At 47.7% G+C, this 26,227-nt stretch overlaps 3 protein-coding genes across 4 annotated transcripts; 1 reads left to right on the forward strand and 2 right to left on the reverse strand.

Moving 5' to 3' along the window:
* Positions 1-2,500: 2,500 nt before the first annotated feature.
* Positions 2,501-9,577, forward strand: LOC120673918 (leucine-rich repeat receptor protein kinase MSP1-like). 2 transcript variants are annotated; one of them, XM_039954961.1, is made up of 4 exons: positions 2,501-2,646; positions 4,481-4,579; positions 4,789-4,874; positions 5,384-9,577. In XM_039954961.1, exon 4 carries the CDS (start codon positions 5,406-5,408, stop codon positions 9,288-9,290), a length of 3,885 nt encoding a protein of 1,294 aa, XP_039810895.1. In that variant the 5' UTR covers positions 2,501-2,646; positions 4,481-4,579; positions 4,789-4,874; positions 5,384-5,405; the 3' UTR covers positions 9,291-9,577. The 2 variants fall into 2 exon arrangements, with proteins under 2 accessions (XP_039810895.1, XP_039810896.1); XM_039954962.1 differs by lacking the exon at positions 2,501-2,646 and adding an exon at positions 3,549-3,814.
* A 3,824-nt stretch (positions 9,578-13,401) lies between these two features.
* LOC120676618 (CRIB domain-containing protein RIC4-like) lies at positions 13,402-14,937 on the reverse strand. The gene is made up of 2 exons (XM_039957933.1): positions 14,326-14,937; positions 13,402-14,228 (listed from the first exon to the last, which is right to left on the reverse strand). The coding sequence occupies exons 1-2, from the start codon at positions 14,453-14,455 to the stop codon at positions 13,747-13,749; spliced, it is 612 nt and encodes a 203-aa protein (XP_039813867.1). The 5' UTR covers positions 14,456-14,937; the 3' UTR covers positions 13,402-13,746.
* Positions 14,938-16,563: 1,626 nt separating this feature from the next.
* LOC120677000 (atherin-like) lies at positions 16,564-17,983 on the reverse strand. Its single transcript, XM_039958341.1, has one exon. It carries the CDS (start codon positions 17,980-17,982, stop codon positions 16,903-16,905), a length of 1,080 nt encoding a protein of 359 aa, XP_039814275.1. The 5' UTR covers position 17,983; the 3' UTR covers positions 16,564-16,902.
* Between the last annotated feature and the right edge of the window lie 8,244 nt (positions 17,984-26,227).

The raw sequence follows: 26,227 nt of genomic DNA on the forward strand, positions 1-26,227 counted from the left end.
CACGCGCCCACGCCACTCCAGTAGTCAAGTGACAGAAGCAGCGGCAAGGCCATTTCAACCCAGGAGACGAGGAGGCAGAGAGCGATCGGGGGCAGCTCATGGTGAAATGTGGATAGCGAGGCAGGCATTTTTGGTAAGATAAACCGGTTAATTTCGAAGCTGGAACAAAATGCGGCGGATTCTCAAGTTCGGAATAGTTTGGGTGGTTTCCGGTGAGACCTGTAGAATTCTTGCCTCCCAAAAGGGGATCCATCCATCCACCACGGGACATCAACACGAAGGAACAATCATGTGCGCTCAGTGCCGACCTTTTTCATCGCGATGCACAAGAAAGAGGGCTGGGTGGGCAGCAGGTGCGGTGCAGTGCAGCAGCAACTGAGGATCGAGCAACCGAGTGTCCGCGTCCAGTCGCAGTCAAAAGGGCGATCAAAGCAGCAAAGCTGCTCCGAGCCGTATGATTGTGCGACCCATCCGATCCGCGCCATCATCACGAGATGAGATCGATCCCCCGCCGTGCTACCCCGCGGGCCTACCCGTGCCTCCCCGCTCCCTTCCCTTGGGGAGGCTTGGTTGGAGCACGCGCCTCCTCTGAACGAGACGGTACGCAGCCCGGACCCAGACCGACCTGTCCGGCTCGAGCTGACCCGACGACCTGCCCAGCGCACCGTCATCCATCTGCCCGTCGGACGGGTCACGACGAACCCTCCGTCCGGTCCCTCCCGCGGCGCCGAGCCCCACTGCCCCGGATGGCGCTCGGCCGATCGGAATCTCTGGCCCTGCCGCGATCACGGGCTCGGCGCGCCCCGCCTGTGCCTGTGAGCCTGTCAGCCGGTGAGAATCTGCGACGTGTGGTGTACTGGTGTGGACGTGTGGTCCTCGGCTCGGCTCTTGGGGATAGCGCACTTGCGTGTCGATTTCACCCGGCAAAATGAGGCAAGGGCGTTAACGAGCCAAGCAGCCGGAGGCAGCACCTTCATTTGGCAACCAGTGAACGTGGGTGCGGCTTTATTTGAGACCTGGAGCTTTCAACTGTGGGGAACTTTTTTATTTGTGGGGCGTTTTGATTCTGTATCTGCTGAGACTGGAGGCCGTGTTTAGTTCGCGAAATCTTTTGTGTTTGGCTGCTGTAGCACTTTTGTTTTTATTTGATAATTATTGTCCAATCATAAATTAATTAGGCCCAAAAGATTTATCTCATCATTTACAGCTAAACTGTGCAATTGATTATTTTTTAAACATATTTAATACTTCATGTATGTGTTCGAAAATTTGATTTGACATGGATTCTACATTTTTCAACGGAAGCAGATGCGCAGATGCCTCATGGGAGGAAAATTGTGATTGGTAGTTTGTTTGGATTTTGGAAGAGGTGCAAGTTTTTTCTTTACGCCTCCATTTATGCTTGTGATGGTCTAGTTTTCCACGTTCAAGCACATGCAAATGCACTTTGGTGAGCAAGAATGTCAAGTCGTGTGATGTGAGATCTTGGGTTACAAACTGGAGTCACCACATTTGTCCCATGCTATGCTAGTTAAGTAGTAACCGCAGTTTTGACGTTTGAATGAGAGCAAGAAGCCACCGAAACCAGCTACTTTTGGTCTTTTCCATTCAATGTTTTTGTTCAGGTTGCTCTGATTTATTTAACTGAAATTCCAAAGAGACCTGCCAACGCTATTATTAAATGCAGGAAACCATGTCCATTTGAAATCACGTAAACAGCGCAAAGATAGCAAGTGCTTGCGTTTTTTCTTAAAAAAAACAGAGAAGGCAGTACTAACAATGAATCATGTGTATATCAAACTAAAAGGGAAAACTTATAATCGTCTAGTCACTTTTCATATATCGTGAAATATTACAATAACTACGCTTTGACTGTTTTTGAAAGGCTCCACCATGTAATAATGTAAAGTCTTTTCCGGTTTTGTGAAGTTACAGTTGTCACTTAATAGTAACTGAAGTTTTGACTAGACAGTCCTTGCAAAAACGTTTTTGTATAGGCACCCACATGTGTGTGGTGTATGCCTGTGCCTGACAATTTTTTTATGATTACACAGTACAATTGAGACACTCTCACCTCTATAAATGCGTGGCATAATGAAATAAACTCATGCACGATTATAACGGCAACTCTGTATATAACCATCTAAAACAATCATTTTATTCCGTGTTAAACAGCTGTGCGTAATGAAACACCTCCAATAACTGCAGTCTGACTCTCTCTCAAAGACTTCAACAACATGTAAACAAAGACCCGGGGAGAAAAACGAACACGCACCGCCGCCGAACAGCGGAAACGGAAGAGGCCACCAGCTTGCAATTTGCAAAACGGACGCGCCTGCGGCTAGCTTTTGCAGGAAAAGGAAGGCGAGATAAGCACAAAGGACGAACGCGAACTAGGCCAAAAGGCAACCGAGAAAGCCTGAAAACCCCACCGGCCCCAACACCGCCTCCCTCCCTCTCCCCTCGTCGCCCCGCGCACGCACCCTCCCCACCCCAGTTCGTGAACTCCCCCGCCGCCCCCCTCCCTCTCGCCGCTCGCGCCTCACGCCTCCCTCGTGCCCGCGCCGCGCCGCGCCCCGCGGGAGCACGGCACCGCCGGCGGCCGGCATTGCTGAGTGCCCGCGACACCCCCGGCGAGGCGGCGAGGTAAAGCATGATCCTCCCTCCCCCGCTTCTCCATCCCTGCTTGCTGCTGCGGCCTGCGGCGGCGGCGCTACGATGCCTGGGATAGAGACGCTGCGGCTGCTGTATTGCGTTGCGTTGCGTTGCGAGTGAGGGCTCGTGGTTGTGGCGTTGTTCTGCTACTGACTTCTCTCGCCGAGTTCGGTCTCGTTGCCTCTTGCCGCTTGTTGGCATGCTCTGCCGCGCACTGGTTCATGGCCCGGCCAGCCGCGGTGGGCATGGCGCGGCGCGGAATTCTGCCGTTGCAGTCGTCGGGTGGCGCCACCGTTGGGCTTGATCCGGGTAAATCGTAGGGAGGAGCAAGGGTTCAGATGATTTGGGCGCTGCTTTTAATCTCTGGTTTCAGATGATTCTGGTCTTCGTCTCTAAGATTTTTTGGTTTAATTGTTTTGCGTTTTTTTGCTTGGGAAAAGGCGTTCCTTTCAGTCCTCCAAATTCCGCCCCCGTTTCGCTCCCCGTGCCGTGGCTTCAATTCCTTCGTGCTGTCTCGGGATACGTGCTAGCAGTACTAATACTGGCCATTGTTTAATGGGGCGGATGGAATGCTGCTATTGAATGCAACTATTTTAATTGTACTTGGTTGGTCAGCTCGCCCACACGGCCCCAGAAACAAATCACAACCCAAATGATGGCATCACTGGGGAAGAAACATCCACACTCCCCAGTCGTCATGCCAACAGTCCATTAACCGGGTGAAGACAAAAAAAAAAGTCTGCGTCTCTCTCAGTCTCTTGCAAGTTTCAGATAGCCATCCCCCTGAAATCTATAGCCACTGTCGCTATTTACCTTGTCTGTTGGTCTGGTCCAATACTGTTGCTGGCTGCTTCTTCCAGTCAGTGGGGGTGGAGGGTTCAGAGATTCTTGTGGGGTTGGCATGGGGTTGAGTTTCCAGATATTCTTGTGGGGTTTGCTATGCTTGGCTTCATTGAATCTGCAGCGGCGCAGGAGTAAATAACATGCCAGTGTCGAGTGTTGTGTTCACTTATGTTGGAGCTTGCGGGTGAGGTGAGATTTCAGGCGAGGTGTTGTGTGTGGGGTTAGGATTCCTGTGCCCTGGAGTCTGGAGATGGAGAGTGTGGCTTACTGGCTTCTGCGCGGGAGGTGGCATGCATGTCCACCTTTATGATGATCGGTTGGTTTTGTTTCATCTGATTAGATGTAAAGCTGTAGCACTAGCACGCTGGATTGGTGTAGGGAACTAGGGACCCTTTCTTTTCTTGTACTACTAAAATAGCTGAGGGCTTATGATAGCTGGATGTTTCATGGGCTTCTTATGCCGGTCCGCCCTGGTTCTTTGGCTTTAGGGAGGGGTTTCCGTGACTTCTGCTCTTATTCGTGCTGATCTGAGATAGCGATAGACATGATGATGTTGTGTCTTTCCCCGGGGGTGGGGGGTGGGGGGGTGGGGGAGGCTAGTATGGTACTAGTACTGTCGCTCTGTTGTCGCTCTTTGGTTTGTCAGCCAACCAGCCAGCAGTATTGTTCTCTCATACTAAATCAGCATCAGCCACCAGCTACCTGTTCTCTCATAACAAATCAGCACTAGCCACAGCCAAGCGAACACAGTGATGTATCTTTGCGGGAAGAGATGGCGTTACACTATGCACTGGCATTGTATTCTTGACTAGATTTTCGTAACTCTGGATTTCTAAGGGAGACTTGATATTTATTTTCGGCTTATACCGTATGATGCTCTGATTGAAGTAGGATGGGCGTGCTTGTTTGCTATTCTTGTACCTTGACCTGTTGACCTGATGATTATATGAAGCTGAGTGTGCCATCCTTCTGTTTTCTTCAGGTCATGTTTCTGGGAGATCACCCTAGATTGATAATGAGTCACCTGTTTCGCTACTTTGGCAGCGTGTGAGAACAGGAAACCAGAGCCATAGTTCCAAGGGTAATTTGATTACTCGCTTCTTTGGGCTGTATGCTTGTAGTTGTAGAGTTGTTATTGTGGTTGCTATTTGGCAAAACCTAATGCATCTGCAGTGATTGACATGACTCTGTTTGATCTCTATCTGATCTCTATCATTACCTCTACAATTTTAAAGTTTGCTATCAAACGTAATGACTTTCAACTAAGGCTAACCATCCTTTTTCCTCCAGGATGTGTATTAAGTATACATTGTTGCTTTGGTTGTTGCTCCTTTTCTTCTGCGCCACTTGAAGGAAGAAGGTTGTCAGATTAAAAGGTATTGACATGCTATTACTGTTTCATTTTGTCCAAAAGTGCATTCAGCTGTCTTTCTGTCTTTCAGTTTCTCACAGATAGCTAGGGCATTGCATGGATACAGTTTGGATATTACAAAAATTACGTAGTTCAGGGATTAATTGTTCAAATTCTAAACTCTGAGAATGAGATAAACAAACATATTATTACTGGTCTCCTAGTCATCTGTGCGCTCTTCTTTTATGATCAACATAAGAAAAGATCTTAATGTTTTGTTGGAGGCATAGTCAAGTTTTCACACATGTTCTTGGTCATAAACTAGCTATTTCAGTGAGGATCTGGCTTGATCCAAAACAATTGAAAACCGGATTTCTGCTATTATTGACTTCTTTTGTATGTTGGGGATAAGTTTAGAACATCTTTTGTCCTGCAGCTCATGTTGATACATTGATATGATGAAATTATGCTAGAGCCTAGGCTAATGTTGTTTGGATCTTTTGCAGTAATAACTTGACTATTTTCTTCATGCAGATTCCAATAAACACTGTGGGCAATGGGATCCCATGGTTTGTTCACCTTGATCCTACTTATATGTTTTATCCCAAGGTCTGCTTTGGCTGGATACAGTGATATAAGCACCCTGTTCAACCTGAGGGATGCAGTCACTGAAGGGAAAGGATTTCTCAGGAACTGGTTTGATTCAGAAACACCCCCATGCAACTGGTCAGGTATAGCTTGTGTGGGGCATACTGTTGTGAAAATAGACTTATCATTTGTGCCAATTTACACCCCATTCCCGTTATGTGTCGGGTCATTCCAATCACTTGTTCTTCTCAACTTTAGTGGTTGTGGGTTTTCTGGTGAGCTCCCAGATGCTTGGGGGAACTTGCACAATCTTCGCTACCTTGACTTGAGCCATAACCAGCTTACAGGGGTCCTTCCTGTCTCGTTATATGGACTGAAGAGATTGCAAGAACTGGTGCTTGACAATAATGACTTTTCCGGGCAATTGAGTCCTGCTATTGCACAGCTTCAGTACCTCAAGAAGTTATCTGTATCCATGAATTCCATCTCCGGTGCCCTTCCTCCGGAGCTGGGCAGTCTGCAGAATCTGGAGTTCCTGGACCTTCACATGAATGCACTCAATGGGTCAATACCAGCATCTTTCGGTAATTTGTCTCGGCTCTTGCATCTTGATGCAAGCCAGAATAGTCTTGGAGGGTCAATATTCCCAGGAATAACTGCAATGGCAAACCTTGTGACAGTTGATCTCTCATCAAATGCCTTGGTGGGGCCACTACCTAGGGAGATTGGTCAGCTACAGAGTCTTCAATTGTTAATATTGGGGCATAATGGTTTCAGTGGAAGCATTCCCGAAGAGATCGGTGAATTAAAGCTGCTGGAAGAGCTTATACTTCCTGGATGCAAACTCACAGGCATCCCTTGGACAGTTGGTGGTCTCAGAAGCTTAAAGCTTCTTGATATATCAGGGAACAATTTCGATACCAAACTCCCAGCATCTATTGGCAACCTGGGGAATTTGTCTCATCTGCTTGCAAAGGGTGCTGGACTCAGTGGGAGTATTCCGAGAGAGCTTGGTAGCTGCAAGAAGCTTGTGCATATTGATCTCTCTACCAACTCCTTTTCTGGCTCTATACCTGAAGAGCTTGCAGGTTTGGAAGCCATTGCTAATTTCAATGTGGGACAGAACAATCTGTCTGGTCATATTCCAGAGTGGATCAAGAACTGGGTGAATCTTCGCTCCATATCGCTGGGGCAGAACATGTTTTATGGGCCCCTTCCAGTGTTGCCACTGCAGCATCTGGTTTCTTTCTCTGCAGAAACCAACATGCTCTCTGGTTCTATTCCTGTTGAGATATGCAAGGGCAAATCGCTGCAGTCAATGCTGTTGCACAATAATAATCTGACTGGGAATATCATGGAGGCATTTAAAGGGTGCAAAAACCTTACAGAACTTAACCTGCAAGGAAACCATCTTCATGGTGAGATACCGCAGTACTTGTCTGAGCTACCACTAGTAAGTGTGGAATTGTCCCAAAATAACTTCACAGGGAAGCTGCCCGAAAAATTGTGGGAATCATCAACTATTCTTGCGATCGCACTCAGCTACAATCAGCTTACTGGCCCTATACCTGAAAGCATAGGTAGGCTCTCCACTTTGCAGAGGCTACAGATTGGCAATAACTACTTGGAAGGACCTATCCCACGGTCAATTGGCGCTCTAAGGAATCTGACAACTCTATCTTTACATGGCAATAGGCTTTCTGGGAACATTCCACTAGAGCTCTTCAACTGCAGAAACCTTGTTACTCTGGACCTGAGCTCTAACAATCTGTCTGGCCACATCCCAAGGACCATATCTCAGTTGACATTTCTCAACACCTTGAATTTGTCTTGTAACCAGTTGTCTGGTGCTATTCCTGCCGAGATCTGTGTTGGATTTGGGAATGCAGCTCACCCAGACTCGGAATTTATTCAGCATCATGGCTTGCTTGATCTTTCATACAACCGATTGACCAGTCATATCCCAACAGCGATCAAGAATTGTGCTATGGTTACAGTGCTGAACCTGCAAGGAAATATGCTCAATGGCACCATTCCACCAGAACTTGGTGAACTTGCAAATGTTACAGCCATATATCTTTCTTATAACACATTAGTTGGCCCCATGCTTCCCTGGTCTGAACCTTTACTACAACTGCAAGGTCTTTTTCTCTCGAATAACCACTTAGGTGGCTCGATTCCTACTGATATTGACAAAATACTTCCCAAAATTGCTAAGCTGGACTTATCCAGTAATGCATTTACTGGAACTCTACCCGAGTCTTTACTCTGCATTGATGACCTAACCTATTTGGATGTCAGTAATAACAGCCTCTCTGGACAAATCCCATTCTCTTGTCCTAAAGAAAAGGAATCCTCAAGCTCACTGATATTCTTCAATGGAAGCAGTAACCATTTCTCAGGGAACCTAGATCAGTCTATTTCAAACTTCACAAAACTGTCTTCTCTTGATATCCACAACAATAGCCTCACTGGAAGTTTGCCTTTTTCCCTTTCTGATCTCAGTTATTTGAACTATCTGGACCTCTCTAGCAACAACTTCCATGGTGCCATCCCTTGTGGTATCTGCAATATATTTGGCCTCTCATTTGCCAACTTCTCTGGTAATCACATTGGCATGTACACCTTAGCAGATTGTGCTGACGAAGGCTTTTGTGCTGGAAATGGTTTTGATCATAAGATGCTTCATTCATCGGATCGAAGAGTTTCAAAAGCAGCAATAATCTGTGTCAGTTTAGTCATTGTCATCGTTGTCTTGGTTCTTCTGCTGGTTCTTCTGAGATGGAAGCTATTGAGAAACAGGCCATTGGCTCTTGTACCTGCCAGCAAGGCCAAGGCTACCGTTGAGCCAACCTCAAGTGATGAACTCCTAGGGAAGAAGTTTCGGGAACCCCTGAGTATCAATCTTGCAACATTTGAACATGCTCTTCTGAGGGTCACTGCAGATGACATTCTGAAAGCCACTGAGAATTTCAGTAAGGTGCACATCATAGGGGATGGTGGGTTTGGCACTGTCTACAGGGCTGCACTTCCTGAGGGCAGGAGAGTTGCAATCAAGAGGCTTCATGGTGGTCATCAGTTCCAAGGTGATCGTGAGTTCCTGGCTGAAATGGAGACAATTGGAAAGGTGAAACATCCTAATCTGGTTCCTCTACTTGGCTACTGTGTTTGTGGTGATGAACGGTTCCTGATATATGAATACATGGAGAATGGGAGTCTTGAAATGTGGCTCAGGAACCGAGCTGATGCCATTGAAGTACTTGGATGGCCAGACCGCCTGAAGATCTGCCTTGGTTCTGCCCGTGGCCTTTCGTTCCTGCACCATGGCTTTGTACCCCATATCATCCACCGGGACATGAAGTCAAGCAACATTCTGTTGGATGAGAACTTTGAGCCGAGGGTCTCTGACTTTGGCCTTGCAAGGATAATCAGCGCATGCGAGACTCATGTCAGCACTGACATTGCTGGTACGTTTGGCTACATACCTCCAGAGTACGGCATGACCATGAAATCCTCCGCGAAAGGTGACGTCTACAGCTTTGGTGTTGTCATGCTGGAGCTGCTCACTGGGCGCCCACCTACAGGGCAAGAGGAGGGGGAAGGGGGTGGAAACCTAGTTGGTTGGGTGCGGTGGATGATGGCACATGGTAGGGAGAATGAACTGTTTGATCCTTGTTTGCCAGTATCAAGCTTGTGGCGGGAACAGATGGCCCGTGTGCTTGCCATTGCCAGGGACTGCACTGCCGACGAGCCATGGAAGAGACCAAGCATGCTGGAAGTGGTGAAGGGCCTCAAGATGGCCCAGACAATGGAATGTGGACCTCTGGTGGTGGCAGTAACTAGGGAAGTGTAAAGCAGGCAGCGGATGTTTTCTTGCTATTGATGTAATAATGTAGGCTCCTTGTAGCTGTAGAGTGAGCTATCTGGTGACTGTAATGAGAGAAACTAATGCTGCTCACGTTGAGGCTGTACACTCTAGTTAATGGTGTGACCTTTTAATCTTGGCCCCAAGCGCTTTCTTAGCTTGTATTCATATGGCAGGGTGTGTTTGACAAGCTCAGAAGCTGTAGTGACTGAAGTTTCTCGTTTTTCCCTGTGTTGAATTACTTGACATAATTGCCAGTTCTAGATTCATTCTTTATTTCTTACCTATGTTAGATCCGACCCTTGGGTTTTCCTTTGTACAGTACTTGTTGTCTCTTGTGCTGCCGCTTTGACTGAAACTACTTGTATAATTGAGTACTACTACGCAGAATTGCTAGTACTATACTCGTGGTCCTTTGCTCAGAGCCTCAGATTCAGTCGATGCTATTTTGGCCTGATTTATCAGGTATTGTTATTGGTGCTACTGCTGTGTAGGAATTATTATGCAACTTTGCCGGGCAGAAGCAAACATGTGGAGGAGATAGGAAGGAAGAACTGAACTGGATGGGAAGGACAGGTGGAGCACGTCGCTGGATTCGATCTGGCGCGGCGTCCGGGGCCTCTACATTCCCTGAATCATGCAGACCACTCCACTGACCGCTGCGGTATTGGCACAATGGCAGGCGAAGTGAAGTGAATGAATCTCAAGGCTTCAAAGAGTGGCTGGGTGAAGGAGCATACATTGGTGTTTGAGCATTCTGACGGCTCGGATCACGAGTCATGTGACTAGAGGATCTACAAGTACTGCCCATAGCTTGGGATTCAGGTGGCTCCATGTGTTCGCTTGGTTTGTCAGCCAACCAGCCAGCAGTATTGTTCTCTCATACTAAATCAACATCATCCACTAACTACCAGCCAGTCAGCAGTACTGTTCTCTCATAACAAATCAACACCAGCCATCAGCCCTTGGAGATCTAGAAGAGATGCAATCTGACCTCTTGCAGGCAGCTTATATCCTTACTGATACCGATGATGATGATGCAGCCTCAAAGCCAAAAAAACAAAGGCAGAATATAACGCAGCCAATTAGTGGATTGGTCTCATTGAGGCCCAGTTAAAACCGACTGCAAATCCACTTGTCTCTGCAGGCAAGCGCTCGCTCTGCTGCAGTGCTGCTGCTGCTCCTGCAAGAAGAGATCCGCTCGCCTGCTGGGTGCACACTGAACTCGACCGATAGAACAAGAAACGGGTCAACAGGCAGGTGATGGATTAATCCGCAAACAAATATGCTGGACAAAGCAAGCGACTAACCCCGCAGGGTGCGCTCGCGCAAACCATATACTAAACAAAGAGACGAGCATCAGCTTTGCTGTATCCTCCATGTGCGCCGCGTCGCGGAAGCGGACGGCGTCGACCTGAGGTGGCAGTAGGACCGGGTGTAGCGGTAGCCAACAAACGCCCGTGCCGGGAACACGAATTTTTTCAGAACAGGAACCGATGCCGCCGGCTCGAGCAAGAGACAAGCAGGAGCGTAGCTGCAAGTAGCCCACTCACTGGGCAGCAGCTGGGGCTGCTGATTGGAGCGTCACAGGAGGCAGATGCTGGCAGGCAGGTCACCAAACCCTGAGCCTGAGGGCTTGATTGGTTCCCTATATCAACCTCTAGCCAGGCTCATGGGGTGCAGTGTGAGCCAGTTTGGATACCTGCACGAGGTAGCGAGACTAGCAAGGCTCCCACCAGCCTTGCTCCGGAGGAACGTGAAAACGGTCGCACGCGGTGAGCTTGGTTTGCTGTGATGCAGGAGCGAGCGTGGGGGCCAGCGTCCAGACAAACAAAAGTGGCTGGTCAAGCTTATTGAGCATATAACCAATCAGTTGCTCTGCTTAGCCTAGCTGCGGGGAAACGTGAACCAAACAGCTTGAAGCTGTACCTTGCGAGCCTGGTCAACACGGGCCTGCATGGCTAGCGCGAGCTAGGATGCCGGCAGCAGAGAACCAATCAGACCCTGAAAGTATGCCTGAAACCCACAGCCTCCTGCTGATTAGCGACGGTCGCCAATCATGAACCCGACCGATCCGAGGCCCCGACGAACGGCGGCGATGCATGCATCTGCAGCGACGGGCGGCGCTACAGCCTCCCCGCTCCGTACGAGTATGCGCGTGTGATCCGACACGTGACCGGCCGTAGATGAAACGCTGTTGGAACGGGGTCCCATACTCACATGCCGTTGGACGCGAGCGCGTGCGTGGCGCGCCAGCACCCCTCCCCCGTTGCCCGCGCGAGCCGAGACCCCGTCGCCCTGCTGCCCCCGGATCGCGTAGCATACGGGCTGGGCCCCGGCCGCGCGCGCAGCGCCGGAGCGTACGCCACACGAATCCGCCTGACCGTATCGGCCGGCCGGCCCTAATCAATCCGCTACCAAACGATATGAGAGGCCCTGATATGAGAGGGACGGCGAGTTAAGGGCGGCCGTCGCGGGTCACGCAGCGCCAGCGCGGACGGCGGCGACGGCCGGCGCGTCCGGCGACGGGGTTATTGCTGTCACGGACACGTACGCCTCCGCCCGCTGCCACCGCGGCGGCGGGCGCGCGGTTTCCGGCGCGGACCGAATCCACCAAGTACGGGACAGCGGCGCATGGGACCGTGGAAATTGAACGGCGCGTGCCGCGCCCGCTTGCCAGCGACAGCAAAGGCCGTATCAGATGGGGAAAAAGATACGGGAATTCACGTAAAACCCCAGCCGTATCTTTGCAGTTTCTCCGCGCAAATAAAAAAAATGGTCGGTAACTTTGTGCAAGAAACTGTAAATCCTACATCGGGATTGTGCTCTGCTCGCCAGAACGAGGACAGAGGAAGACGGCGAGCCATGGCCGGTTTGATTAGTTGAGCCGTCCAAATCGGGTCACGTGAACCGGAAGCGTCCAACTCCAAGGCCACAACTAGAGCGAAGGTGGTGGCCTGGCGCGGCATGGGTTTGGGAGTTCCGGACCTGTGAGCGCGACCGGCACGACGGTGCCGCAGATGTCCGGGAGGAGCCAGCAGCTGCAAGGGCTGTTCGTTCTATCCAGTTTCGCGTCGGATCGGATGCCATGCCAGCCAAGCCACCCCACCCTAGGTTGTCGATCACCGGCAGTTTGCGAGCCTCGGCATGATCCTTTCAAGCATGGCGAGGTCACGTGAATAGACTTGAGATGCTGCAGGAATAGGATGGGCGGCACAAGGCGTCAAGGCTACATACAATTGGGGTGGTGAAAGGAACTGAAAAGATCGTTCATGGCCAACTCGGTGTGCTGCGTGACCTCGTGCCGTTGTACGGGAGGGCGAATCGCCGTGGAATTTCCTCTAGCCTAGAGAAGGAAAAAGGAGGCAGGAATGTCTCCTAGTAGTAGTACTCTGCAAGATTCAAACTTTGTTGAAGCTAGTACGTATACGGAGTCGTTGCATTGGGCACTTGGGCTTGAGCCGTGAGCCTGGAGACGTCACCCTCGAGATCAGGACATCAGATTCCACTCCACAGTCCACACCCCGACACCCGCAAGCCGGAACAGGCGCTCGCACCCATAAACGGCACGCATGTATGGGTGCAGGCGCCTCAGGGATAAACAACACTGCTCCTCGGCGCTCACATCCCATGAACCGAACACACCACCACGACGACCACGCCTGGTACATCCCCTGCCCCCCTGACCGGCAGGCTGGCTGCGTGACCGTGGAACAGTGGCCGTGCACGCGCGCATTCACGCCGCCTCACATGGACGCGGCCGGGCGGAAGGGACCCGAGCGAGGCGGCAGCTGCACGGCCGGCGCCGTGGACGCGCGCCAAGGCTGCCACGACGCGCGCGCGAGCGAGCGCAGCGCAACGGCACGAGAGATCACGGGTGGGGGCACGCAAACTGCCGAGGCGCGCGCGGCCGCGGATCACATGCGCGCCCCCGAACCCGCGCCGGCGCCGCACCAGTCGGCAGCCTAGCCCGACCAAACTCAACCACCGAGGCGAGCAGGCGACGGCGCGGCACACCGGCGCGAGAGGCAACCGGACAAACAAAAAGGGTTGCAGCGCCGGCGACGAGAGGAGGCGCCATTAAGTTAAGCCCATGGAGTACCGTGTAAAGCGAGCAATTAAGATTTCGTAAATGGCAGTAAAGAACAAATAGCAAGCCAACAAGAAATCCGAAAAATGGGCTACGTACAGCACAGCGCACCGCAGCAATGGCCAAAGCACAAGCAAACGAAGCATGCACCAACTCCGACGACACGGCGGCGACCAGGGCGGGGAACGGGCGGGAGGAAGAGCCGAGGTGGAGGCCAGATCGCCCGGGCGCTCTCGCTCGCTCGCGCCCGCCCCCACCCTGCTCCACATGGGGACGGAGGTGGACGGCAGAAACGGACGACGGCCTGTGACGACTGACGAGCCAAGGGTGTACCAACTCCTCCCTGGCTCGACGCTAGCTGTGATGCCGGTGGGGGCCGCTGGTGCCGGCGCTCGTGGCGGCGGCCTGGGCGGCCATGGCGAGCTCGAACTGCCGCATGTCGAGCGCCGGGAGGGGCAGCGGGTACTGCTCCGGCGGCTGGTGCTGCTGCTGAGGCGGCGCGGCGGCGGAGGTGGACGCGGACGCGGACGCGGACGACGACGAGGAGGATGCCGGTGGCGGAGGCGGCGCGGCGCGGTTCCAGGAGCGGAGGCTGGTGGTGGTGCTGGTGCTGCCGTCCCAGCCGATGTGCGCGACGTGCTTCACGTCCGTGGGGAGCCCGATCACCATCTCCCGCTCCTCCTCCTCCTCGTCGTCCTCGTCGTACACCGCGAAGATCTGGGACAGGTTCTTGAACCCGCGGAGGAGCCGCGCCACCAGCGATTCCCCCTTGCCCGCCGCTGCCGCCGCCGTCGGCCTCGCCGACGCGCCGCCTGGCACCACCCCGAACTCAATCCCTGATAAATATGGCAATCGAATCGACAAATTTCAGAAACTAGGGGAGAATCAAAACTGCTGTTTTTGTTTTTGTCAATCGGCACGCACGCAACGCACCTTGCGGGTGGGGCTTCTTGCCGGCGTGGCGCGAGGTGTCGACGACGTCGACGCTGGAGTGGGAGCGGCAGCCGGAGGAGAAGGGGATGGCGATGAACCGCCGCGGCGGCTGCTGGTGCTCCCTGCTCATGGCGCCGCCGGCCGGATCACCCGCGACGTGCCCGCCGGACCCGACCGTCACTGCCTCCTCTTAGGCTTGCTGCTGGAGCAAGCAGAGCAGATAGTAGCAGCAGCAGGGCAGGTGGCGAGCCTTTACTCCAGCGGAAAGGGCGCGTTAGGTCCGCACGCGCGCGCAGCAGCTCGGCGCTGGGGCCGGCCGGCCTCTGGTCGCCCCAGCCACTTCGACTTTGGTGCTCAGCGGCGGGCAGGGGATGGAAGAGAGGCGAGGCGAGGCGAGGCGAGGCGGCCGGATACTATAGGCGTACAAGTGGTGGCGCCACTACCATGGCATACGGCTAGTGCTCTGCTACTACTATATTGGCACGGCAGCGGCGCGGTGCGCGCGCGCCTGCCAGTGCTTTCCTCTGGGTAGGAAACAGACGGGGCCGGGGCGGAGTGGTTTGCGGATGGGGTTTGGGTTGGGTTGGTTGGTGTTGGGTTCGGTACCCGCGCCACCCGAAACCCCAACGCCTTGCGGCGCAAATGCAGGAGCAGCCAGCGCCCAGCAGGTCGCGGCGGACACGCGCACGGATGGGCGGATGGGCCGGGGGTTGGGTGAGCCGAAGCGGCCGGGAGGCGCGCCCCGCCGGCCGCCGGTGGTTTCGTTCGCGCGCCTGCCGCGGCCTGGACCAGCGCGAGTGCCCCAACCGCTCCTCCTCTCGTCTTCGTCTCTGTCCGTGGCCGCCGCACCGGACGGCCAGCCTCCCGAAGAAGTCTCAAGTCTGAACCTGGAACGCGGCGGCGTGTACGCTCCCTGCCGCCGTGGTCCTGGTCTGCGTGGCCGTGTTCGTGTCACGCACCCGCGATCTTTCCACGTTCCAGCTTTGCCAATGGGCATTGGCACTTGGGGGCACTGGGATGACTGGTTTACCGTCTCATTTTACCATTCTATTTTTTCTTGAATAAATATTTTACCTTGCTAATGGACCTGCTCTCGACTGCGCTCACGCGTTGCTGCGCGCGCACGTAAAGTTCTCTCCGTTTTTCAGAGAAGTTCAGGTATGGTAAAAGCAGGCAGATCGATTTTACACGACTTACTTCTATAGATAATGCGTGCTTAGTGTGTTGCGGTAGTTTCATGATACCACGAAAAAAATGGCTCCGTCAGTATCTGGCTTCCAAGAAAAAGAAATTGATAAAGGAACACATGGCGGTCGGGTCCAGTAAAATCATGAGGTGGGCTTGACCACTGCGAGTTGGGCCGGAAAAAAACATGGGTGGTTGACTACGTCAACGTAACTTGGGCCTAACTAATACAGCACTTAACCTGGGGTAGGATTCAGGGGAAGGGCCCATATGTTCCTTGACAAAAGACTGAATGGTCTACTTGCATTTGGGTGCCGTATTTTCCTGATGAAGAGTACTACGCAAATATGGGGATAAACTTGTGATTTTAAGAAATGTTCCTTAACAGAAGACTGAATAGTCTACTTGCATTTGGGCGCCGTATTTTCCTGATAAAGAGTACGCAAATATGGGGATAAACTTGTAATTGCAGTGAAGAGAAAAGCTGAGAAGATCAGGCTTACAATTGAACGGACCACAGACAAAGTTTTGTTATCAAGAGCATCTCCAAGAGTTTGCCATATTTTACTTGGCATATCTTGTGTTTTGCCAACTTCTAAAATGATATGACAAGTAAAAAAAGAGCTTATCTCCAACAGTTTGGCATAATTCACTTGCCAAATCCAGATCTAACTTACATCAGGAGCCCTGAGAGAGAAACAAAATTATATTTATGCCCTTCCACCTCTTGAAAACTTAAATCAGGAACCCTTCTCTGTTATTTATTTCTTTTTTCACCCTCCCACCTGACTAGAAACAACGATGCCAACCGCGCGCCGTGCGCGTATATTTACGCACTGGAGGCTGGTTTTTCCCTAGTTGCCAAAAATTGCCAAGTCTTTTGCCAAACTATTGGAGGAGTATTTTTAATGTTTTTGCCAAAAATCAAATATGGCAACTCGATTTGCCAAACTCTTGGAGATGCTCAGATGGTGATCGGAACGAATTTGATAGTTCAGTTCCAACCTCCAACCAAGAAAAATAAGAACAGCCTGGGTAGCTACTCTGGGAACAGGTATAATCATAGGCTCTTGTTGGTGATGTTTAGTCAACCTAACAACCACACTCTGAAATGTACATATACACATACAAACATTGCATATATCAATTTTTATTGATCCTTAACATATAATCAACCACATCCAAAAAAAATTGAATGCATTTGCAAACACCAGCGTTAGTTACCGCCAGCTCGATCAATTGAATCCTTCTAGGGATTTCGGTTTCATAGATTCCGTGTCACTTCCTCGTCCAAGAAGAAGAGGAGGCAGAGGGAGACGGTGGTGATTGTGATGATGCAATGGACGTGACAAGGCCTAGCTGATGAACAATGGCGGAGGCAAGCTCGGCCGGTCAGAAGATGTCGAGGATCTCCTGGATGAACCCGTTGCAGAGTGGGCAGTTGCCGCGGCTGACCCAGAGCTCGCGTGAGCAGAGGCGGCAGAAGGTGTGGCCGCAGGGGATGAAGGCGGCGCCCTTGTGCCGCACCATGCACACGCAGCACACGTGCACCATCTCCTCCTCCCGGCCCTCGCCGTCGTCATCGTCGTCGTCGCCCTCGCCGTTCTTCCGCGCGCCGCCGCCGGCATCCTCGTCCTCGTCGTCGTCCCACTGGCTGTCCGACTGCTCCAGCAGCGCCATCAGCGACATCTGCGCCGCGGGCGCCTCCTCCTTGCCCTCCTCCTCGTCGTCCTCCTCCTCGTCATCATCATCATCTTCACTGTGCTCGCCGTCGCCGTCGTCACGGCGTTCCTCTTCATGGTCGCGGAAGTTGGACGACCCGGGGCGCCTGGAGCTGGAGGTGGAGCGGGAGGAGGAGCTGGGCCCGACCCGGGTGGACGCGACGCGGGAGAATGTGGGCGTCGCGCGGAGCGAAGGCGCGCGGGAGAAGGTGCGGGAGAACGCCGCCGCCGCCTCGCCGGCGTGGTTGTACTTGTTGCTGCGGCTGTTGGCACTGGTGCTGTTGCTGAGGTCACCGCTGCTCGTCCGGGCGTGGGCCGCGGCCGCGGGCCCGCGGGGCTTGGGCGGCGGCCAGGCGCCCGCCGCGCGGCGGAGCCGGAGCCGGTCCCGGAGCGGCTTCCAGCCGCCGCCGCCGCTGGCCGCAGGGTTGCCGTCCTCGCCGGGGCTCCCGCCGACGTCGGCGTCCTTGGGGATCTTGAGGAAGTCGCGGATGGCCGGGTCGGGCGTGGACAGCTGCTCGGACAGCGTCATGGTCCGCCGCATCTCCGGCCGGCCGCCGTCCATCTCTCGCTGGGCCGCCGCCGCAGCGGGTTGGTGGCTTGGTGCCTGGCTCGTGTCGATCGGTGTTGGAGGGCGAGGCGATAAGGTGGCGGTAGATGCGGGGAGGTGGCGTCTTATGGCCGGGCCGGGTACGGTCGCGCCGCGCGCGATGAGGGGAAGGAGAGGGGCGTGCCGCGTTGGACATGGTAGCATGCTGGAGCGGGTCTCGCGGGCTTTTTAAACTGCCCTATACAATTACCGCGACGTGCGGGCGATTGGAGCAAAATTACCGTGCTGCCATGGATGCTCGCGTAATCAACGGCCAGTCAGTCTTCCTAATTTTGGATAGGGGACTTTTCAAGATGCGTAGCACCAATTTTTAGGTGCCATATATAGGCCTTATTTAGTTGTGTAAATTTTAGGTGTAAAGTACTGTAGCACTTTCGTTTGTATTTGATAATTATTATTCGATCATGGGTTAACTGGGCTCAAAAAATTCGTCTCGAAAATTACAGACAAACTATGTAATTAGTTATTTTATTTAGCTACATTTAATACTTAATGCATGTGTTCAAAGATTTGATGTGATGGAGAATCTTATAAAATCTGCCCTATACAATTAGCGCGACGGGCGGGCGATTGGGGCAAAATTACCGTGCTGCCATGGATGCTCGCGTAATCAACGGCCAGTCAGTCTTCCTAATTTTGGGTAGGGGACTTTTCAAGATGGGTAGCACCAATTTTTAGGTGCCATATATAGCCCTTATTTAGTTGTGTAAATTTAGGTGTAAAGTACTGTAACACTTTCGTTTGTATTTGGTAATTATTATTCGATCATGGGTTAACTAGGCTCAAAAAATTCGTCTCGCAAATTACAGACAAACTATGTAATTAGTTATTTTATTTAGCTACATTTAATACTTAATGCATGCGTTCAAAGATTTGATGTGATGGAGAATCTTATAAAATCTGCCCTATACAATTACCGCGACGGGCGGGCGATTGGGGCAAAATTACCGTGCTGCCATGGATGCTCGCGTAATCAACGGCCAGTCAGTCTTCCTAATTTTGGGTAGGGGACTTTTCAAGATGCGTAGCACCAATTTTTAGGTGCCATATATAGGCCTTATTTAGTTGTGTAAATTTTAGGTGTAAAGTACTGTAGCACTTTCGTTTGTATTTGGTAATTATTATTCGATCATGGGTTAACTAGGCTCAAAAAATTCGTCTCGCAAATTACAGACAAACTATGTAATTAGTTATTTTATTTAGCTACATTTAATACTTAATGCATGCGTTCAAAGATTTGATGTGATGGAGAATCTTATAAAATTTTGGAATTTTGAAGGCAAAGACATATGTGAAATCTGAATTCCCGAGATGATTGGGACTTGGGACTGACATTGAACCGGCATCTTTTGGTTTGTAGACAGTAGACACCCTCCTAGTTCTAGGTGAGAATTTTGCTTTCGATTAGATACGAGCATGGCCTGAATGAAAATCGAAGTCAGCCATCTCCCGAATTTTACTTGATGATATGTTTCTGATGTGCCAATTGCTGAGCTATGAGATCGAAAACTGTCTACAGCAGCAACTCTCTAGTATTCAGAGTACAGATTGTAACCTGTGTTGGGTTGATCATGTCAGCGATGATGTCAGCATTTAGAAAATATCATAGTTAATCAATAGCTGCTAATGAATAAGTCCAAATTGGACTTGAGCTCTTGATTGGAGGGCACTAGAAGGCCCTTGAAAGGTGTTGTCCCACCTGTGATGCTGTGAATATAAATAGGAGAGAGTCCTTATGGACATAAGGCTCTACGTTTTAGCCTCTCCCCTAAAAAAACCTAGCTGCCCAATCTCAGTTAATCACAGAAATCATAGGACTGCCTTCTCTACTTAATTCTAGCACTAGAAGCAAGAACAGCAAAGAAGAAAGATGAGAGGCTCAAGTAATCAAGGTATGTTTCACATCCCATCTTAATTTTTTGGTTCCTTCTTGGGCTAGATGATCGTGCACATCTAACAATGGCACCAGAGCCACCTAGTCTCAAGATTGAACCCTCTAAGTGTTGAATTTCATGTCAACAAGCTACTGTTAGTGTTCATGTTCATGTCTATGTGATCATGTTTATGTTCTCGCCCTAAGTTCGTGTTATGTTTGAGCAAATTATGGCCAAGTTTATGTTGTTCATCATATTCAACAAGTACATGCAAACATGCCCCTATTTAGCCCAAAATTGCTTATGTTCATGCCCAAATTATGTAAACATGCCGCATCAGTGAGCATAAGAATTTAGAGTTTCGGTCCAAGCATGCTAAATGGAAGGGGGAAAATCGAATTAAAGCAAAGCCCTAAGTTTTCCCCAAATCCGAAACCCTAACTACAGTGAAATCCCCAAAATTATGAAACCCTAACTCTAAAATCAAGGAGAATAAAGGGCGCGGTGGGCTTACCTGAGGGCCACGATGGCCGGCACCGACCACCGTGTCGCCATGGACGCCGCGTAAGGTGAGCGCACGCTCGCGGACATGGTCCCCGAGCGGCCTCGCAGCCCGCCGCGCTGGCTCGGGCCCGGGGGCCTCCTCGTGCACTTGCTGTTGCCGAGGAAGTCGACGCCATGCTAGGCCTCACCGCACTGCCGCACCGCGCGCTGGCTCAGCCGCCGCCGCCGCCGCCGGCAGACCACGCTCGCGCGCGGGAGCGAGGCCTTAGGGCACCAACGAGCGGTGCTCGACGGAGCTGCGCGCCAGCCACGGCCGCGCCCACCTCTGCCGAGCAGAGCTCGGCGGCGCCGCCACATCCTCCACCACGGGCCGCGTCGCCGGTGCCGTCGCCTCCCGCTCGCCTGCCGCCGCTATCGGGAGAGGAGAGAAGGGGATGAAAAAGAAATAAAATTAGGGTTTCGAGGGAGGCGGCTGAGCGCCGGGTTTTGATCCGGCCAGGAGCAACGTGAACCGTCCGATCAGAATCCAACGGCTCACGGTGGCCGGCCGCTCCACAGGCCTAGTAGGCCGGCGCGGGAGCGCCACCTCCCCGGCCCAGGCCCAGGTTTTTGGGCCTGGAGCCCAGGAGGGAAGGCGGTTTGGCCAAATGGGCCAAGCCGGAATCGGCCCAGCTCAGAAAAGAGGATTTGGGCCGAATTTCTTTGACATTTTTCCTGAAAAATTATGAAATAAATATTGGGCTGCATAGTGATGGGCCAAATGAATTGATGGGCTAAGATAATGCTGTTTTTAGATTATAAATATTGTTTCACTCTTAAGTTTTATGATTATGATTGTAATTTATATTTAAAGATCTTTTGTCATACCTTAGTAAATTATGACAAGAATAATAAATGCATTTATTATGTGATGAAATTTACATATTTTTTGGAATTAATTATTATGCTTATGCTCAAAATTAATGAAATAATATTATACAAAATTAAGTTTTGTTTTTGAGTATTATTTTATGAAATTATAAGCTTTTTGTCCCATAAGAATATTAGGGTCATAGACTAATATGATTCATGATTTAAGATCAAATATTATTATTTTGGGCAATAAAATTAGGGTTTTTGACCCATGTATGCTTATTCTCCATAATAAGAAATCATGACCCTTTTATTTATAATAAATAACCCAAAATAAAGTAATTAATGTTTGTTGCCCAAAATGATGTATTATTTGAATAATTCCTTTTATGATAAATGAGTTTGTTAAATTTAATGTTAGTAATTGATTTATTCCTAAGAAAAATAAGTGGCCTCTTATGATTAATCATATGTCAAGATTATGATCAAATCAATAGAAAATTTAGTTCTGAACTAAAGTATTGGACTTAAGTATACCTAATGTTAACTTTTCATGGTTATATACCAACCAAAATTGTGTATAATAGAGTGTCATAATTTAATGCCCATTAATAATGGATTCATGTCCTTAAGCCATGCGTATTTAATTAGGTTATTTTCATTAAACATGTCTCAAATTATATAAAGGTGGCTTGTATTTATCATTCTGACCAAAGCTAATTGATAAATACCTATTCACAAAATTTTATTGTTCTTATCCATTTCTGGCCAAAACTGATATGGACTAGATCAATAAAAGAAGTACATAGAGACATGTAATTTTAATTAAGTGTGGCTTATATTTGTCATTCTGGCCAAAGCTGATTGATGAATATCTGACCACAAAATTTTGCTACTCTTGTCCATTTCTGGCCAAAGCTGATGTGGACTAGATCAGTGAAAGAAGATTAAAGTCAAATAAAGTGTGACTTGTATTTATTATTCTGTCCAAAGCTGATTAATGAATACTTGTTCACAGAATTTTATTGTTCCTATCTACTTCTGGCCAAAGTTGATGTGGATTGGATCAATAAAAGAAGATTAATGATCTGGAAAAATCTTAATGCATGAATGGCTTATGGATCCTTTCTTATATAAGGCCACAAGAATAATTGATGCATTATTGGGGAATTATGCTAAAGGCAAAAGATTTAAGTAACCATAAGTGAATATTAGCAACAAATGTTTATGCTTCCGCAAATAAATGCCTCTGATTAAAGTGTTCTTGAGACTTGATAAGTTTTATGATTATATATGTGACTTATGACTATATTATGATCAAAGCTATTTATAGCCATGTGTCATTATTTAATTCCCAGATCAATTAAGTTTCCAAGTCTCAAGCATGATCAAAGTTGATTATATTGATATGACATTCCCTGAGTATTAATATTTGCATAAGAAATTTTTATACCTATTATAATAAGATGAAGAATTATTAATGTTTATTTTCATATTAAGCTCTACTTTGTTTCTATCCAAAGGTGATGCAAAGTAGAATAACTAAAGTTTTATCAAAAAAATTATCAATTAAAGTGTCCCTGTTGATGATGGTTTGAATTTAGCCATAATTTTCTTGGCTGTTTTAAGTACCCTCAATAAGAAATAGACTAAGTACATAAGAATACATTGTTCATGAAGTCATTAATTATGATTGTATGGACAAACGCAATAAGCGTCTATTAGAGAAGCCTTGGTAATTAAGAAATTGATAAGAAATCTGTCTATTAATATCTATTGGGAGCAATTTAAAGAAATCTATCTTATGATCAATGCCAGTAAGGATCTGGGGGAGCAAATTTCTCAGTACAATTGTGTTATGATTTCTCTGGCAATAATGGAGAAGTTGTTTTCAAAGCGTAAAGATCATAAGTATAAAGCTAAGATATAAAGAATCATTAGAACTTTGGAGTTCATCTTATTATGTTGTCAATCGTAAAATATTATGATTGAAGCTCAAATGATTTTCTACTCATAATATATTACGAGTATGATGAAATTATGGCCTCATGAATATAAAAGCTTTGAGATAAAGTTCTCAAGTGTTAAAAAGTGGATCGGAGGTTAATGTTAGGCTATTGGAAATATTTTCCATTAGCATAAAGTTTTTGCATTCTTCATCCCAATAATGTGAAATTTTTGTTATGAAAGTTCATCGAAATATGACTCTATCGCTTAGCCCATATTTCGAGGGGGAGAGTTGAACTTCCCACTAAGAATAAAAGAAGGAAATACTTTATCAGGTATGTATATATTTCATTTCTTTAAGTAATTCCTTTACATAATTATATTATGAAAGATATTAAAATTTAAGACACTTATGTATATGTGGGGATTTTGTATTTATTAGTATCTTGGTTTTATTACTTAGCTTCCATTATGTTTAGGAGTATTATTGTCTCACTGAATTAAGTATACCTAATGTTAACTTTAAGGCAAGGGTGATTAAGAATAATTAGTTTCATTTTTATGCTAATCTTAGTTATGCCTTGTTTTTAATACTTGTGCATCTTTTAATGATAAACCTCACATAATTGCCTCCTAACTAAGATATAGTTTTAAGAATCTTTTCCATCTCATGGAATGGAAGTTTTTAAGTCTCTAATAGTTATGTTAAGTTTTTTCTAATGGAGACAATGCCTAAATATTACTATAAAATAGAATAATGAAAGATACAATTTTATGTTCATTAGATAAGGTTCATGTAAAATAAGGAATTGATTATTATGATAAAATATATTAAAGAAAAGAAATGCTTATTATTGCACATTACTTTGAGGGTATAAGCATTTAGAATGATGAAATAAAGTTCAATAAGAAATTTTGAATTAGTCAACGTCTTGTTGACAACAAGCAATAGGGATATTGTATATTATAAGGAATGAGTTTTATCCTCAGGGAATTAAGTTTATTCTTGGTGATGTTCCTTACATTATTTGAGTATTAAGATTCACCAAGATTGGTCCAGAAAATGGGAGTATTAAGTATTATCCCCAAAACTATGTTTACTCCCATTAAGGGCAATAAGTTCTCTTATGTTGTGGCAGGCATAAGTGATGGATATACCTAAGTTATGATATGCCCTTAAATTTTAAAGACCGGAATATCTGGCAAATATAAGTCTAGGACTGGATCCCTAGAAAATTGTTTAGAATGCACTGCCTTATGCCATAAGTGCTAAATAAGTTTTGTGCTATAAGTATAGCACTAAGGGATTACATGCTCACTTTTAAGAAAGTCTGGTAACCACCAAGTTATGGGGTGTTCAGACAATAATGTTTCTTAGTAAAGGTGTATTAATGTCCAAAAAAGTTGCACCCTTGTAGGGGGAGCCATATTGTGGAATGGTTTCACCCATCTCAGAACATCATGAAAGATGTAGATTATTTTGTGGCATGTTTAATCCCAAAAGCTGATATATGGGTTTTTTGTCCCTAATCCATATTATTTTGAGAAAATAAGGGATTTCTTAATAAATTTATCCCGAAACTTATTATGTAAATAGTGCAGTTTTATTCGAGTAACATGTCAAAGGATATTGCCAAGTACAAGACATTGTGAAAGAATCATTCCAGAATTAAACATTACATGTTTCAAGGCCTTAATGATGTGTTAAGATTTTAAGTTTTAGTGCTCAACAAATAAGTATTAAAGACATAAGTGTTGAGCATTATGTGTTTAAGTTTGGTGCTTAGTATATAAGTGTTAAGATATAAGCATTAAGTGTTAAAATGTAAGTGCTAAGCATCATATTATAGTTTAAGAGGCTTGCCTTCACAATATTGCCGGCATAAAGATTACAAATGGCAGCCTATTATTCAGGGACAAATTATGATTCTGGAATATGTTTGATTTTCAATTTTAAAGTGCACACATAAAGTTCATAAGAATATATGTATGTATATGAAAACAAACTGCACTCTGGAACTATTGTAGCACCATCTCCCCATAAGCCTAAGAGGAATCATTTTGATTTTGAACGGAAACCATGGTCACTTAGTCTTGTGGTACTTAATTGACTGCTGTGATTGATTGGTCTGGTATACCGTCTTTTGAGAAATGAATCCATAAGTTTTGTATAACGATAAAGAGTAAGTTTTGGAGCTCCTAAGTTAAAGAAGTTCATTTGATATAAGGTGGCATGCTATAGTAATTAGGTTCAATGGTATGTATAATTGACCATTGTAATCATTTTATGTTGGTATGCCATTTTGTTAAAAAATGAACTTATAAGTTTAACCTTTATGATCAAGGGGGAGAATTTTGGGTTGATCATGTCAGCGATGATGTCAGCATTTAGAAAATATCATAGCTAATCAATAGCTGCTGATGAATAAGTTTAAATTGGACTTGAGCTCTTGATTGGAGGGCACTAGAAGGCCCTTGAAAGGTGCTATCCCACCTGTGATGCTGTGAATATAAATAGGAGAGAGTCCTTATGGACATAAGACTCTATGTTTTAGCTTCTCCCCTAAAAAAACCTAGCTGCCCAATCTCAGCTAATCACAGAAATCACAGGAGGACTGCCTTCTCTACTTAATTCTAGCACTAGAAGCAAGAACAACAAAGAAGAAAGATGAGAGGCTCAAGTAATGAAGGTATGTTTAATATCCCATTTTAATTTTGTGGTTTTTTTTGGGCTAGATGATCCTGCACATCTAACAACCTGAAGAATAAACATCTGCATTCCTGATGTGGCTACTCGTACAGATTTTGCGTGGTGCGTGTAAGCAACGGCAAGTCTGGCTGGTTGTTCATTATTTACTGTTAACCAGGCATAAGAGTGCGCGCTGATCCTCGAACCACGAGTCCACGACACGATTTTTTTTACCTCTTCGACAGAAAACAAAATCAGAATGTACCACGCTAGCTCTTTTACAATTTCCCCAATCCAAAGCTTCGTCAAAATTGAACCTTGGAGCGTGCTTGATTAAATTCTATCTTTTGATCTCTAGTACTTTAGTACTAAGCCCTTGTTTAGTTGCCCTCAAAATTTCAAAACTTTACAAGATTTCCCGTCACATCGAATCTTTGAACGCATGCATGAAGTATTAAATGTAGCTAAGCAAAATAATTAATTACATAGTTTGTCTATAATTTACGAGACGAATCTTTTGAGC

This window comes from Panicum virgatum, chromosome 5N (genome assembly GCF_016808335.1).
Source record: "Panicum virgatum strain AP13 chromosome 5N, P.virgatum_v5, whole genome shotgun sequence".
Lineage (NCBI taxonomy): Eukaryota > Viridiplantae > Streptophyta > Magnoliopsida > Poales > Poaceae > Panicum > Panicum virgatum.

Excerpts from the sequence above, each read along its gene's own strand:
- LOC120673918 (XM_039954961.1), top strand. The coding sequence starts at position 5,406 with ATGGGATCCCATGGTTTGTTCACCTTGATCCTACTTATATGTTTTATC.
- LOC120676618 (XM_039957933.1), bottom strand. The coding sequence starts at position 14,455 with ATGAGCAGGGAGCACCAGCAGCCGCCGCGGCGGTTCATCGCCATCCCC. Across the intron at positions 14,229-14,325 it reads CAAGAAGCCCCACCCGCAAG|GGATTGAGTTCGGGGTGGTG; the intron begins GTGCGTTGCGTG and ends CATATTTATCAG.
- LOC120677000 (XM_039958341.1), bottom strand. The coding sequence starts at position 17,982 with ATGCTACCATGTCCAACGCGGCACGCCCCTCTCCTTCCCCTCATCGCG.